The 14,223-nt window shown below is 35.0% G+C and overlaps 1 protein-coding gene across 10 annotated transcripts in view; it reads right to left on the reverse strand.

Moving 5' to 3' along the window:
* The window catches only part of TASOR (transcription activation suppressor), a 52,751-nt gene that overhangs the window by 19,740 nt on the left and 18,788 nt on the right, over positions 1 to 14,223 (reverse strand). For 8 of the 10 annotated variants that reach the window (XM_045493245.1, XM_045493248.1, XM_045493246.1 and 5 more), the window contains exons 10-14: positions 13,960 to 14,063; positions 13,777 to 13,880; positions 3,155 to 3,227; positions 2,983 to 3,054; positions 886 to 1,587 (exon numbers count right to left, since the gene is read on the reverse strand). In XM_045493245.1, coding sequence (XP_045349201.1) covers positions 886 to 1,587; positions 2,983 to 3,054; positions 3,155 to 3,227; positions 13,777 to 13,880; positions 13,960 to 14,063 — 1,055 coding nt within the window. The remainder of the gene's footprint in view (positions 1 to 885; positions 1,588 to 2,982; positions 3,055 to 3,154; positions 3,228 to 13,776; positions 13,881 to 13,959; positions 14,064 to 14,223) is intronic. The other 2 variants (XM_045493251.1, XM_045493255.1) reach the window with 1 other exon arrangement.

The following is a 14,223-nucleotide window of genomic DNA, read 5'->3' on the forward strand; positions in this document are numbered from 1 at the left end:
TGAGGATACAAACACAGATTGCTAGAAGAATAGTACAATAAAGACATTGATTCAAATTAGTTCTGAGACCCACTGAATGTGAACACATACAAGTAAAACAGCTTAGTAAGCAACAGGAATGGAATACTGAGATCTGCCATAATCAATAAGAACAGCAGCAGCATTGCAAAATTCAAAGGTGTCTGAACACAAGGAACACATTTCATGCTTACTTTAGCAAAGATCTTAAAATTCTAGATGAAAAATGTTTTATATTACTTGCAATACTGAAACACACAGTTTAGGGTCTCCCATTTCTATCTTTTACTGTCAACTAAAACAAAATAAAGAAAAAAAAAAAAAAGAGAAGCCAAACATATTACTAGGCTCCTGGAGTGGAAAAAAAATGTGTATGCATCAAAGAAACTTAATTTTAAAGCTCAGAAGGTTCCTTTCATTAAGCAACATGCTAAAAGAACCCAATATTCAATGTACTTTTCCAATTATACAATTAAAGGGATATAAAAGGACAAGAACTCCAATTAATAGAATAAGAGCTACGCATACTTTATTTTCCTCCTATCAGCCTAAGCTACACAATTCAGAAACCTGTCCTAAGGCAGTAGTTGGCAAATATTTTTTGTAAAGAACCAGACAATAAATATTTTAGGCTTCATGGGCCAAGCAGTCTCTGTCTCAACTCTGCCATTATAGCATGAAAGCAGCTATAATACACATAAATAAGCGTGGTTGTAGTCCATTGAAACTTTCTTTCCAAAAACAGGGGACAGGCTGGATTGGCTCTCAGGCTGTAATTTGCAGACCCCTGTACTAGGGGAAAGGACAGAACTACTTTAGTTTTGGTTGTTATTTTTATACTATATAAAAGCAACCTGATATTTTTACCTTCATATAGATGGCAATTTTCAGATAAATTACTGGTTTTGGCGAGCTTTCTCATATTTTCAGGTAGATCCTCAAGCTTCCTCTTCAAGACAGTTTTGCTTCTCATATCTTCTGTGTCTGAGTCCCCACCCACATTTTTTTTCCTACACTGAATTAAATTAATCAATTCTTTGACTCTATCCTTATCATAATCCAAAGAATGAGAGGACTTGTGCTTTCTAGGTATAATAGTTTCACCCCTTGAGTTATTTCGTTTTCCAAATTTCATTTTTGTACCATTCATTTCTTCTTCTTGGCCTTCATAATCTGAAAGTGGACTGAACTGTTGAAGTTTTCTATTTTCTTCAAAAAGCTCTTTTAATTTACAAATTGGTAACTGATACATTTCAGGCCGAAAAATATAGGCATGCAAACAATTATCAATATGGGATTTATTTTTTGGAGCTGAGTATAAGAATTTTTTATCATCTAATCGTGAATCGTATGGAAACATGATAAACTCTCGTTTACCTGAACCAAAACCTCGCTTAAAAAATTCATTTACATACTTTTCAACAACAGAATGAAAATTTATAGTATTCATATTTTTGAATTCCTTTCGACACTGAATCAAAGCAAACTGTAAAAACTGAGTTATTTTTAATACATCTGTCATGCTCTCATGTCTCTTCTGTGGTGCTGCATTAGTTGAACCTTTTTGTGCTGTAAACAAACAAAAAAGCAAACTATGTTAGCAAGCAAGAAATTAATCAAATACAGATCTATATGTTGTCAGAGAAATGCAATCATTCATACATTAATGATGAACCAAACTAGAAGTATGTACCCTAGTACATATATGTAATACAGAAATAGATGAATAGTGTGCTTCTAAAAACAGGCCAATAAGAAATTAAAACTAAAACAAAATTGCAGAACATATCTGTAAAGGGAAAAACCCACTCATTGAAGATCTTCTTCATTTCCCATTGTCCCTAGGCAATTCAACTGATGGCAAGCAAAATGTAAGGAGAAATAAAGAAGCAGGGCAAGATATGAGGCTCCTAGCAAGAGTCCTGCAACCGATAACAATGTCACTCCTTCCTGCTATACTGTAACAACTTTAACTACACATAAATGTTCTACCCCCATAAGCAGATATGCAGGCACCAAGTGGCTACAATTGAAAATGTCATTCTTGGGGCGCCTGGATGGCTCAGTCAGTTGAACATCTGACTTTGGCTCAGGTCATGATCTCACAGTTCATGGTTTTGAGCCCTGCATCAGGCTCTGTGCTGACAGCTTAGAACCTGGAGCCTGCTTCAGATTCTGTGTCTTCCTCTCTCTGCCCCTCCCCTGTTCGCGCTCTCTCTCTCTCTCAAAAATAAACAAACATTAAAAAAAAAAAAAAAAGAAAAGAAAAGAAAAGAAAAAAAAGAAAAGAAAATGACATTCTTAATCTAACAGTGAAACCCATTAGTGGGACTTTTACCTTAATATAGCATTGAAGTATGTTCTTAGAAACAGTGAATAGCAAATTTTCTCTAACCTCAGTGTGAAAAATAGAACAAACTGAGGGCTGCTGGAGGGGAGGCTGGTGGAGAAATGGGCTAAAGGGGTGATGGGCATTAAGGAGGGCACTTTTTGGGATGAGCACTGTGTGTCATATTTAAGAGATGAATCCTTGGGTTCTACTAATCCTGAAGCCAAGACTATACTGTATGTTAACTAAGTTCAATTAAAAAAAAAAAAAAAATCAGTGTGAAAAGCTTTTATAATTTTAAATGGCATAAATTTAACCTAGCACACGATTCTTTTATTGTTACTAAAATCTGGATGCAAAATTGAACTAAGATAAAAATTAATATAAAACCCAAAAATCTAAGCTGTAGTATTTTAATAATTACAGCCCATGTTTATTTAGTGAAAATACTGATAACAACCAAATAATTTTTAATATTTAAAAAAAACCCCAAGTCATATATAATGTGTTTTATTTTGCTAAGACCTCTTAATATTCCCAGTATTTCCCAAAATGTAAGAAACAGAATATTTGGAAAATTTCAATAAACTGTAAGTATCTATAAGTAACTAGATTTAGATACTCAAAGAACTTACAAGTAACTATGCCTCTAGGTTCTTGAAATAGAAATAAAGCATGCAGGACTCGAGACTTGGCAGTCTGATGTTCTAAAAAAAAAAAACAAAAAAACCAGAAGCCAAATTGATTAGCAATATGTTTTAACTAAAAATTTTAGAAAGAACTGTAAAAATTAAAGAGATCACCTACCATATGGAGAAACCATTTGACAAGGAGAGAGAAGAAATAGATATCCTCGGTCTCCCAAAGGTTTAACAAGAACCTGCATTTTTGGAAGAGGGAACAAGTTGCATCTGTTTTATTATTACTCATAAGGCAAAGACATAGCAATTTCTACTAATTATAAAGAAAACAATAACTTATTGATCATCTTTCTTTAGGAAAAATAATTCTACTAAATTAAAAGCTCTACTCTCTGATTAACAGAATTCCAATCGAATAAAAATTACTTAGTTCTCAGAATGAAAACAAGAAATTACTACTGAAAGAATTCCTCTAACTGTGAAACCAACTTGCTGATTTTTCCTTGAAGTTAAAATGCAAGGACCAAACTAAAGACTTCAAATATCTTCCTCAGCAATTCAAAAGACCTATTATTAGTTGCCAAGGCAGTGTGTTGGATGTTGGGGGTATAAAACAACTACACAAACATTGCCTTTCTGTGAGTACAGGCTAATCTCAAATGAAATGTGTTGCTATAATCTAATGTTTTCACATAAAGAACACATTTCACATCTAAGGCAATTTCCCTTGCCAGAAGTAACTTCAAAGATAAGCAACACAAGAGCCTTGAGAGTAATTTATAATTGGATGGAGAGAGTAACACAAGAAATGTCAATAATTAGTCAAGATAGAAAAGTTCTCGAAAAGATTTATAAAACAACAGAGAAAAACTATAATTTATTTATGGTTAGAAGAGATGCCAAGAGCATACTTAAGTTGGATGTTGAAGGATGGGAATATTGCCAAGAGCCTGAGATTATGGGAAGAACATTTCAATAGAGGCAACATCATGAACAAAGGCAGAATTATAATTGATGAACAGTTTGCAGGCATCAGAGTACTTATGACTGGGAAAAGGGTAATGACAGACTATGACAAACACACAAATCTAGAAGAAAAGATCACTGGCTCATTTGTAAAAAGACAAGGATGCCAAGTTAGCCAGGAATGCCCTCAAAAATATATCCTTTTGAACGGGAGTTCAAAAAACAACAAAAACTCAACAGCACTGTGCAGGAGGGGGAAGAAAACAATGTAATGCAAAGAAACTTCAGGAGCTATTGTAATTGTTCACAATACATTTTAAAGAAAGGGGAAGTAAAGGAAGAACTGAGCATGACAGTTGCACACAAACGAACTCCGGGCTCTGAAAGGAAATGTGTGCTACCTAAATTTGTATTGTAAATTTGTAACTATTCCAGTAAACAAAGTCTGTGTAAGAACGCAAATTTAAAGGACAAAAAGTAACTGCTATCAATTTACATTTAATAAAACAGTGGTTTAGGGGAGCTTGGGTGGCTCAGTCGATTTAAGTGACCGACTCTTGGTTTCAACTCAGGTCATGATCTCACAGTTTCATAAGTTGGAGCCCTGCCTGACAGCACAGAGCCTGCTTGGGATTTTCTCTCTCCTTCTCTTTCTCTGTCACTCCCCCACTTGCACTGTCTGAGTCTCTCTCAAAATAAATAAATAAACTTAAAAAAAAATGTTTTTTAAATAAAATAAAAAATAAAAACACCGTTTGAATAGCCAAAAGTAAGGTGGAAAATGTACCTGCAAAATTTTTGTTTCAGATTCAACCACTTTTGTCCAAAAATGTTTTATACATCCTATATATTTCTGTTAACATTTTACCCAACTCCGGGTTTGTCAGAACAGGAAGTTGGGAAGCATGAGTAAGATTTTCATGTTTTGCGGTAACTAAGGAGAAAGATTCTTTTTAATGTCTCACCCCACTCGAAGTACCAGGTTTTTAAAAATTCCATTGGCTCTGTGGCATAAAGACCCTCCTTGTCTTTTAAGGGGCCTCAATGTCCCCAGAGTCTCATGGAGCACAGGGACTCTATACCCAGCAACACCACTCAGGCAGACAGAGGCCCTAACAGTAGTATTTTTGCCCTTTAGCTCCAAGAAATACTTTAAATGCTATAGGAAAGCAAACACCTGTTAACTAGGTTCTCCTACTACCTCGATTACACCTTATTGTTTTCTTCCCCTCAGAAAACAATATTAACCCAGTCATTAATTTTTATTACTCAATTCTACTATTTTGACTTTCCATATAAATATTACAGGTAACATGGTACAAAAACAAAAATGTGTTGGGGCGCCTGGATGTCTCAGTCGGTGGAGCATGTGACTCTTGATCTCAGGGTTGTGAGTTCGAGCCCTATGTTGGATGTGGAGATTACCTAAAAAGAAAATCTTTAAAAACACACAAACACACAAACAAACAAACAAACAAACAAAAGTGTGTTAATAATATAAAACATCAAGCTCACAACCTAGGAGGAAATAAGCTACCCTAAGTGAGATTTAGCAGAAACAAGAGATTCAAATGCCCAAGGGCTTCAAACTGGAATAACAGATGTAATATATAAAACAGGTATGAGATGCTTAAAGAAATAACTGGTAGAACTGAAAACATATTCACATAAAAATTGGTACACAGATGTTCATAGCAGCTTATTCACAGCAAAGAATAGAAACAATTGACAAAATGTGGTATTATCCATACAATGAAATACTGTTCAGCCATAAAAAGGAATGAAGTACTGACATGCTACAACATGGATGAACCTTAAAAACATTATGTTGAGTGAGGGGTGCTTGGGTGTCTCAGTTGGTTAAGCATCCCCGACTTCAGCTCGGGTCATGATCTCGTTGCGCATGGGTTCAAGCCCTACGTCGGGCTCTGTGCTGACAGCTCAGAGCCTGGAGCCTGCTTCGGATTCTGTGTCTTCCTCTCTCTCTCCCCCTCCCCTGCTCAACTCTCTCAAAAATAAATAAACATTAAAAAAAATTTTTTTTAATTATGCTGAGTGAAAGCAGCAATGCACTAAAGGCCACATACTGCATGATTCCATTTATATAAAATGTCTGGAATAGACAAATCCATAAGGACAGAAGTAGATTCATAGTGAGATTGGAGGAGGAACAAATACAGAATGTATGGTTACCAGGTATGAGGTTTCTTTTCTTTCTAGGGTGATAAAAATGTTCTGAAATTAGATAGTGATGATGGCTACACAACACTGTGAATCTACTAAACATCACTGAAAAGGTGTACACTTAAAAATGGCTAGGCATGGGGCACCTGGGTGACTCAGTTGGTTGAGCATCTGGTTCTTGATATAGGCTCAAATTGTGATCTTGTGGTTGTGGGATTGAGCCCCGTGTTGGGCTCTGTGCTGAGCATGGAGCCTGTTTAAGATTCTCTCTCTCCCTCTCTGCCTCTCTCCTGCTCACACTCTCTCTCTCAAAATAAATAAATAAACATCAGTCAGTTGAACATCCAACTCTTGATTTTGACTCAGGTCATGATCCCAGGGCTGTGGGATCGAGCCCCATGTTGGGCTCCACGCTGAGTATGAAGCCTGCTTAAGATTCTCTCTGTCCCTCTCCCTCACTCGCATTCTCTCTAAAAAATAATAAAAATAGAAATGGCTAAAATGAAGCTTATTTCAATATACCTCCTGAATATCAGAATAGAACCTCCATGTCCTCAATAAGTATTTCTAAAAAATATTAACAAGAATCTACTTAAAAAGAAAAAAAAAAAAAGACCAGGCAGGTCTTAAAAATAAGCAAATACAACTTTTAAGAAATCAAAAATATTATGTGAAATTGGAAACTCAACGAATGGATTAAATAACAAACCAGACACAGCTAAAGACAGAATTTGTAAACTAGAGGGTAACTATGATGAAATCACTCAGAATGAAGCAGAGAAACAAGTAGATGTAAAACACAAGAGAAATTCACAGACATCAAGAACATAATGAAAAGACCTGACGTAGGATGCTCTAGGTTCCTAGAAAAACGTCTACAAAGAATGAAGGAGAAGTATAATCAGAAAGATAATGACTAATTGTATTATAGAAATGCATCTATAAATCCAGATATCAAATTATACCAAGGTGGATAAATAAGAAATCTATATCTAGATATAGAGTTGAAAAACACCTAAGACAAAGATTAAAAAAAGCAACCAGAAAAAAGATGATGACCTACAAAGGAACGATAATTAGACTAAGAACTAACCTCTCAACAAAAATAGAAGCCAGAAGATATTGTAATATAGTCAAAGCACTAAGAGGAAATAGCTGTCAACCCAGAATTGTGTACCCAGAATCTAACAAAGAATACACTTTTTTTGGCAAATCTACAGAGCATCTACAGGGCATGTTCAAAAATTGACCACAAAGTTGGCTTTAGATCAAGTATCAATACATTTCAAATAATCACCACCTGTTTTGATTGTAACAATTAAATGGGGGAAAAAAAAGACAAAAGTATTCTTATATATTTGGAAATTTAAAAACAATCCTCTACATCACGTATCAAAATAGAAAATCATAATGGAAACTAAAAAGTACTTAGAACTGAATGATAATGAAAATCCTACATATTAAAAGTTGTGGAATGCAACTAAAAGAGTACTTGCATTGACCATTTTTCCAACTTAAGAAAGCAGAAATAAAATGAACCTCCCAAAAGTTGAAATTAATAGAACAGCTAAAATTAAGAAAAGAGTAAAACAAAGATATAACAGAAGGTTAAAACCATAATTTGGTTAAGATTAATAAAACACACAAACCCCTGGTGAAAGTGACTAATAAGGGAAGGCATAATGAAAATATTATCACATAATAATGCTCACAGCAGCTATTAATAGACTATTTAAATGACTATATTGCAATAAACTCAAAAACATAGAAAAAATGGACAAATTCCTAAAAACCAAACAAAACCATAATATATCTAAACTGACATAAGAATAGAAAACCTGAGAAGTTTAACTATTAAATTGAATCAGTACTTTAAAATCATCCAGAAAAACGAAGACAGTTTTGTAATTAAGTGCTAGCCAACATCCAAAGAACAGATTATTCTAATCATATGTACAAACATCTCTTACAAAATGAGGAATACTATCCAACTCAATTCTGAGAAGCTAGTGTAACTTTTAAGTTTATATTTATTTATTTTGAGAGAAAGTGTGTGTGTGCACTAGCAGGGAAGGGGCAAAGAGAGAGGGAGAGAGAATTCCAAGCAGGCTCTGTGTTGTCAGTGTAGACCTTGATGCAGGGCTCAATCTCACCATGAGATCATGACCTGAGCCAAGATCAAAAGTTGGACATTTAACTGACTGAACCATCCAGGTGCCCACTAGTATAACTTTGATACAAAAGCTAGACAAGAACAAGATTGCAGGTCAATCTAACTTATCACAGATACAAAATTTTTCAACAAAACATTCACAGATCAAACATTCATACATTAAAAAAAAAAAAAAAAAAAAGTGAAGTTGGTGTTCTTAACTAGCAATACAAACATAGTTTAATACTGGCAAAAGATAAATGTAATTCATCTTCTAAGTCTACAGAATAAATATTACATGTGATAGTTAATTTTGTGTGTCAACATGACTGGGCCACAGGGTGCCCAGATATTTGGTCAAACTCTATTCTGGCTGTTTCTGAGAATATTTTTGGATGACTTTAACACATAAGCTTTCCTGATTCTCCAGCTTGGTGACTGCAAATTTTGGAATTTTATGGGCTCCATAACTGTGTGAGCCAATTCTTTATAATAAATCTCTTTCTATATATGTACATCCTATTAGTTCTGTTCCTCTGGAGAACCCTAATACACCTTGTTACCAACTTGATGAAAGCCAAAAACAAAAACAACAACAAAAAATGAAAAAAGCATTAAAAAAAAATTCAAAACCCATAGTGGTTAAAATAATGAAGGAAATTTTTAAACTGATAAAGGTGTCTATGAAAAATCTACTACAAACTTCCTACCTCATGGTTCATGTTAGACATGTTCTTTTTAAAATCAAAGACCAGAGAATGCCTCCAACTACCACTTTTATTCAACATTGTACTGGAGGATCCTAGATTACACAGTAATACTAATGCAAGAAAGAGAAATACAAAGCTTGAAGACTAGAAAGGAAAAAAACCCAATGTTGCTTCCAGATAATAAAATCTATATAGCAATCTCAAACAATGTACAAAAAATAAATTATTCAAATTTCATACTCCGATCTAACATATAATTAATACATAAATATCAATTACATTTTTATATACACAACAAACAGAAAATGTACTGAAATGGAAAATACTGTTTACAATCACACCAAAACAATTAAATGGCTGGGGATAAACCAAACAAAAAATAAGCAAGACATGTACCCAGAAAATTATAAAGCTCTACTAAAAGAATACCCTAAAAGAGTAAAGAGATAATCCTGTTCATGGATAAGACACTAACATAAAACACATCAATTCTCTCAAATTTCATCTATAGATTAAAAAAATCTCAATAGGGCTTTTTTTTGGGGGGGGGGGGGAGAGGCACCTTAAAAGCTGATTCTAACATTTTTTGCATAAAGCAAAGCTGAGGGGAGCCTAAGGAGCTCACTCAGTTGAGCAACAGACTCCTGATTTCAGCTCATGTCATGATCCCAGAGTCATGGGATCCCACATCAGCCCAGAGCCTGCTTAGGATTCTCTCTAAAATGAAAAAAAAAAAAATTAAAGAAAGAAAAAAGCAAAGCTGATATTTAAATATTTGAAAAAAAGTTCCATCTCAAATAGCAAAACAGTTCCCAAAAGAGGCAGTTGACTCTACCTCATATCAAGGCTTCTCGGTGGAGAAATGTTTCAGGAACAATTTGGTATTCATATTGGGGAAAAAAATGAATATTGGATTCCTATATTATATCACACAAAAACAAAACAAGCAAAAACCTATTTATTTATTTAAAGACCTAGGTGCCAAAGGCAAAATCATAACATATTCAGAAGAAAACACAGGGGCAATACCTGTAAGATCTAGGGGGTAAGGAAAGATTTCTTAAAGTCACAAACAGTGCTTAACATTCAGGCAGATAAATTTAAACACACTGAAGTTAGGAACATCTGTTCTTCAAAAAACACCAGGAATAAAGTGAAAAGGCAAGCATAGATTATGAAAAAAAAATTCTAGCACACATAGCTCAGTATTAGGACCCAAAAATGTATTAAAAATTCCTCTAATAAGTAAGAAAACACAAGGCAGGGGCACCTGGGTGGCTCAGTCAGTTAAGCATCTGACTTTGGGTCAGGTCATGATCTCAAGGGTTGTGGGTTGGAGCCCCACATCAGGTTCTGTGCTGACAGCTCAGAGCCTGGAGCCAGCTTTGGATTCTGTGTCTCCCTCTCTCTCTGCCCCTCCCCTGCTTGCTCTCTCTCTCTCTCTCTCTCTCTCTCTCTCAAAAATAAACATTTAAAAAATTTTAAGAAATAAAATAGTAAAAAAAAATAAAATAAAATAAAAACACAAAGCACTCAAACAATAGGCAACTGAATATGGAAAGAAATACATTCATAAATGGATGATCAACTCATCATATTTCAGGAAATACAGGCTAAAATCACAGTACAATATATTTTATACCTACCATACTGGCAAGATTATGCCACAGTCTGACTATACTAGTAACCGTGAATTTACGAGAACTTGCTGGTAGTAAGGGATATAAATTGGTACAAATATTTTTTTTAATTGGTACAGATATTTAAAACAATATGACATTATCTTGTAAAGCTAGTCATGTAGAATTATGACTCAATGATTCTACTTATCGATAATAAATCTAATATACTAGATATATACCCAAGAGAAAAAAATTTTGTACATGTCACACTGGGAGATATACAGAAGAGTGTTCACATCAGAAATAACGTTCAAATTTAGTGACATATATCATTTTCCTTTATATTAAGTTAGTTTTAAGAATTACTAACTTATCACCAACCAAAAGAAAGCTCAATATAATTTTACTTATTTTACAAATCTCCTTGTGAGGAAATAAAATTTCCCTAATTTCTCTGTGGTCCTCCAAAACTAGCCTTCTGATACACAAAAAAGTAAATATACAGATAGGGAAATGTTTGCATTCACTTCCCCCAGAAATATTTTACTCCTCACATACTTTATAGCCAATTATCTAAGTAACTGCTCTGATCCAAAAAGATAATTAAATTTCTCTTATCTCCCTGAGAGTGCCACGTGGGTACACAAGAGGAACAAGAGGTTACAGCACAGATTAGTTCCTATGTTTTAAGTTCCAGAGGGCTGAATGTATCCTGAAGAGATTTTATTTATTTACCACAGTATTGGAGTTAATATTCATCACATTTTCAAGGAGAACTTCCCAGAAGGGGAGGGAGACAGTGGCCTTCTTCCCTTAATAAGCAAAGAAAAGTAATTTTTCCTCATCCCTTGCCTGTGGAATATCCAGCCACCTGCACAGGATAACAGACCTGTCTTTCCTCGGGATGCCCTAAGGCTAAGGACTAGGGGGCAAAGGAAGGCCAATATATTTACTACCGTGAGGTATTCACTAAATCTATCTCTGATTCAGAACATTTAGTGTGCATATTCAAGATAAAACTATTGAGAACTCAACAGTCCCCAATGCATCTCCCATCTTCATTAGAACTATGAAGAAAGTAGCCATAGTTAGAATAATTCCCAATGAGGTTGCAGGAAAAGGGATAGCTATACAAAAATATCTCAACTCCATTAGACTCAGGTAGTATACTCCTGCAGAATGCTCATGCCCTCTAAGACATAGGATCTTACTCTATTTCTTAACCCTGAGAAAACCCAGTCCTCTAAGAATCTAATATAGTACTTGCTCAGGTGAAGAGTAAGATACCAGTATCTTCCTATCCCGAGTCTCACTGTTAAGAATGGAAGATACTGTAATTTTCTGATAAACTCCTCATTGTCAAGATTCTCAATACTCATTCTCTGAAATGCAAGAACTGAACAGATTTGGATAACCCAGTATCTCACCATACCCAAACCTACAATCTGAACTTTCACTTTCTGAACTCAGGAATTAAACAGATTTTGATGTGAGGAATAGTTGTATTAGGCAAGCTTTCAGAAGAAAACAAGAAATGTAAATATAAGAGTATATTCATATGTGGTGAATGTGCATCTGTCCATATGTATGTGTTATAAGATGCCCAGTCCAAAGATTTCCAGCTGGTTAGTCAAAAAATTATTGTTAGATGTCCACCAATTCATAAGTATATAAACTCTGCCTATAAATTTTGTACACAATTTGACTCTGCCACTCTAAACAATGGATGGGTTAAGAAAATAAATATGCAGGGGCGCCTGGGTGGCGCAGTCGGTTAAGCGTCCGACTTCAGCCAGGTCACGATCTCGCGGTCCGTGGGTTCGAGCCCCGCATCGGGCTCTGGGCTGATAGCTCAGAGCCTGGAGCCTGTTTCCGATTCTGTGTCTCCCTCTCTCTCTGCCCCTCCCCCGTTCATGCTCTGTCTCTCTCTGTCCCAAAAATAAATAAACGTTGAAGAAAATAAATATGCATACAACAAAATTCTACATAACCATTAAAAATGCAGTTGTCAGTTCTGAAAATCATTGATAGTAACCTCCATTTGACTACCTGGAAATTGAGGCTCAATAAAATGAGTAAAAAGAAGTTAACTGCTGAAAAGCTTTTATCACATGGCATACCTGTGCAAAAAACTTCTTCCCCTATTGAAATGTCTCATCAACATTTAAAAGTGAGCTCATCTATCTCAGGTTAACCGAAACCTTGGAATAACCCCACTCTGTAACCAACTCCTCTCCTTCAGCAGAACTACACATAATAGCATGTATTCATCTTGTTCTTTCCTAAACCCATCACAACTAATGCCTGACCTAAACAAACCCTCAATCTAAACTCAATAAAATCAGTATCTATTATTGGATACTACCTAGTAAACAGCTCTTAAATCAGTCTCTTCTTATATCATCGTTCTTACCTCTCTCCTCTAACCCACTACCACCCTCTAATGTAATGCTACTTTCCTGCCCCATCTCGCCTCTTTATTCTCTACAGAGTAACCAAATAAATTTCCCAAACACGGATCTGATCATGTTGTATACACAATCAAAAACACATCCTGCGCTCCCTTTAAAACCAACTGCTCTTAGGATCACACCCAAAATTCCAAACATTTGAACACTGCCTACACGACACTGCAGGACACAGGCCCCACCCCCACAACTTTTCTAGTCTCAAGTCCTACCACTTTCCCCCAACTACTCTAGTGTTCCTTTCTCTTTCAACCTCACCAAGCAATTGTTCTGATGATTCTTCAAATATGGCACAGTCCTACTAGAACAAACCATATTGAGTAACTCCATTTATCACTCTGTATATGATCCAGAAAAGTCCTTATCTCATTCTTTTTGGAATTATACACCCTGCATAAGAAAATATTCAATAAATATTTGTTGTCACAATCACAAAATACAATAAAGATACTTCATGGAGAAGACTTGCAGAAGGTCTAGTGTCATGGCTTTAAAAAAAAAAAAAAAACGACGACGACGACTACTAAAGGCCATAGTAAAATGGTTCATTAAATAATATCAACAAAGACAGAGACCCTACGGTACTCTGAGGCAAAAATGAAATAAACTGAAATATTAATATGATCACTTATTCAAACACTTATTTCTAAGGGAGAATGAGGAACATTTTAAAACCTTTCACTCACAAGTTTTTCTTTCTCTAGTTTTTGTAGTAAACTCTCCATGTTACTTCCAATTCTTGTCTTTTCTACAACTTCATAAAGGCTGCAATACATTCCATTCTTCAAAACTGACATAAGAAAAAATACAAGGTAAATATTCAAATCAAATCTGCTTCTTATATATTTTAATAAAATTAAATTACTTACCTTCACTTGGACCTAAGTATGTTTCCTTATAAAACAGCGCCGGAGGGATTTTCTGTTTCAGATGATCAATACTCATAACTGTTTCAACATCTAACTTTTCGGGACTGAAAGAAAATTGAAAAAGTATGTTTGCCTCACCTGTATTTTTAACTCTGGCAATGTTATCTCCTTTCCACCCACAACATACTATTAATATTAGACTTGATTCTAAAGAGGATTGGAAATGGGAAGCCCAGATATATAGAGAAGTAGATAGGAAGACTG

Source organism: Leopardus geoffroyi, chromosome A2, assembly GCF_018350155.1.
Source record: "Leopardus geoffroyi isolate Oge1 chromosome A2, O.geoffroyi_Oge1_pat1.0, whole genome shotgun sequence".
NCBI classification, from domain to species: Eukaryota; Metazoa; Chordata; class Mammalia; order Carnivora; family Felidae; genus Leopardus; species Leopardus geoffroyi.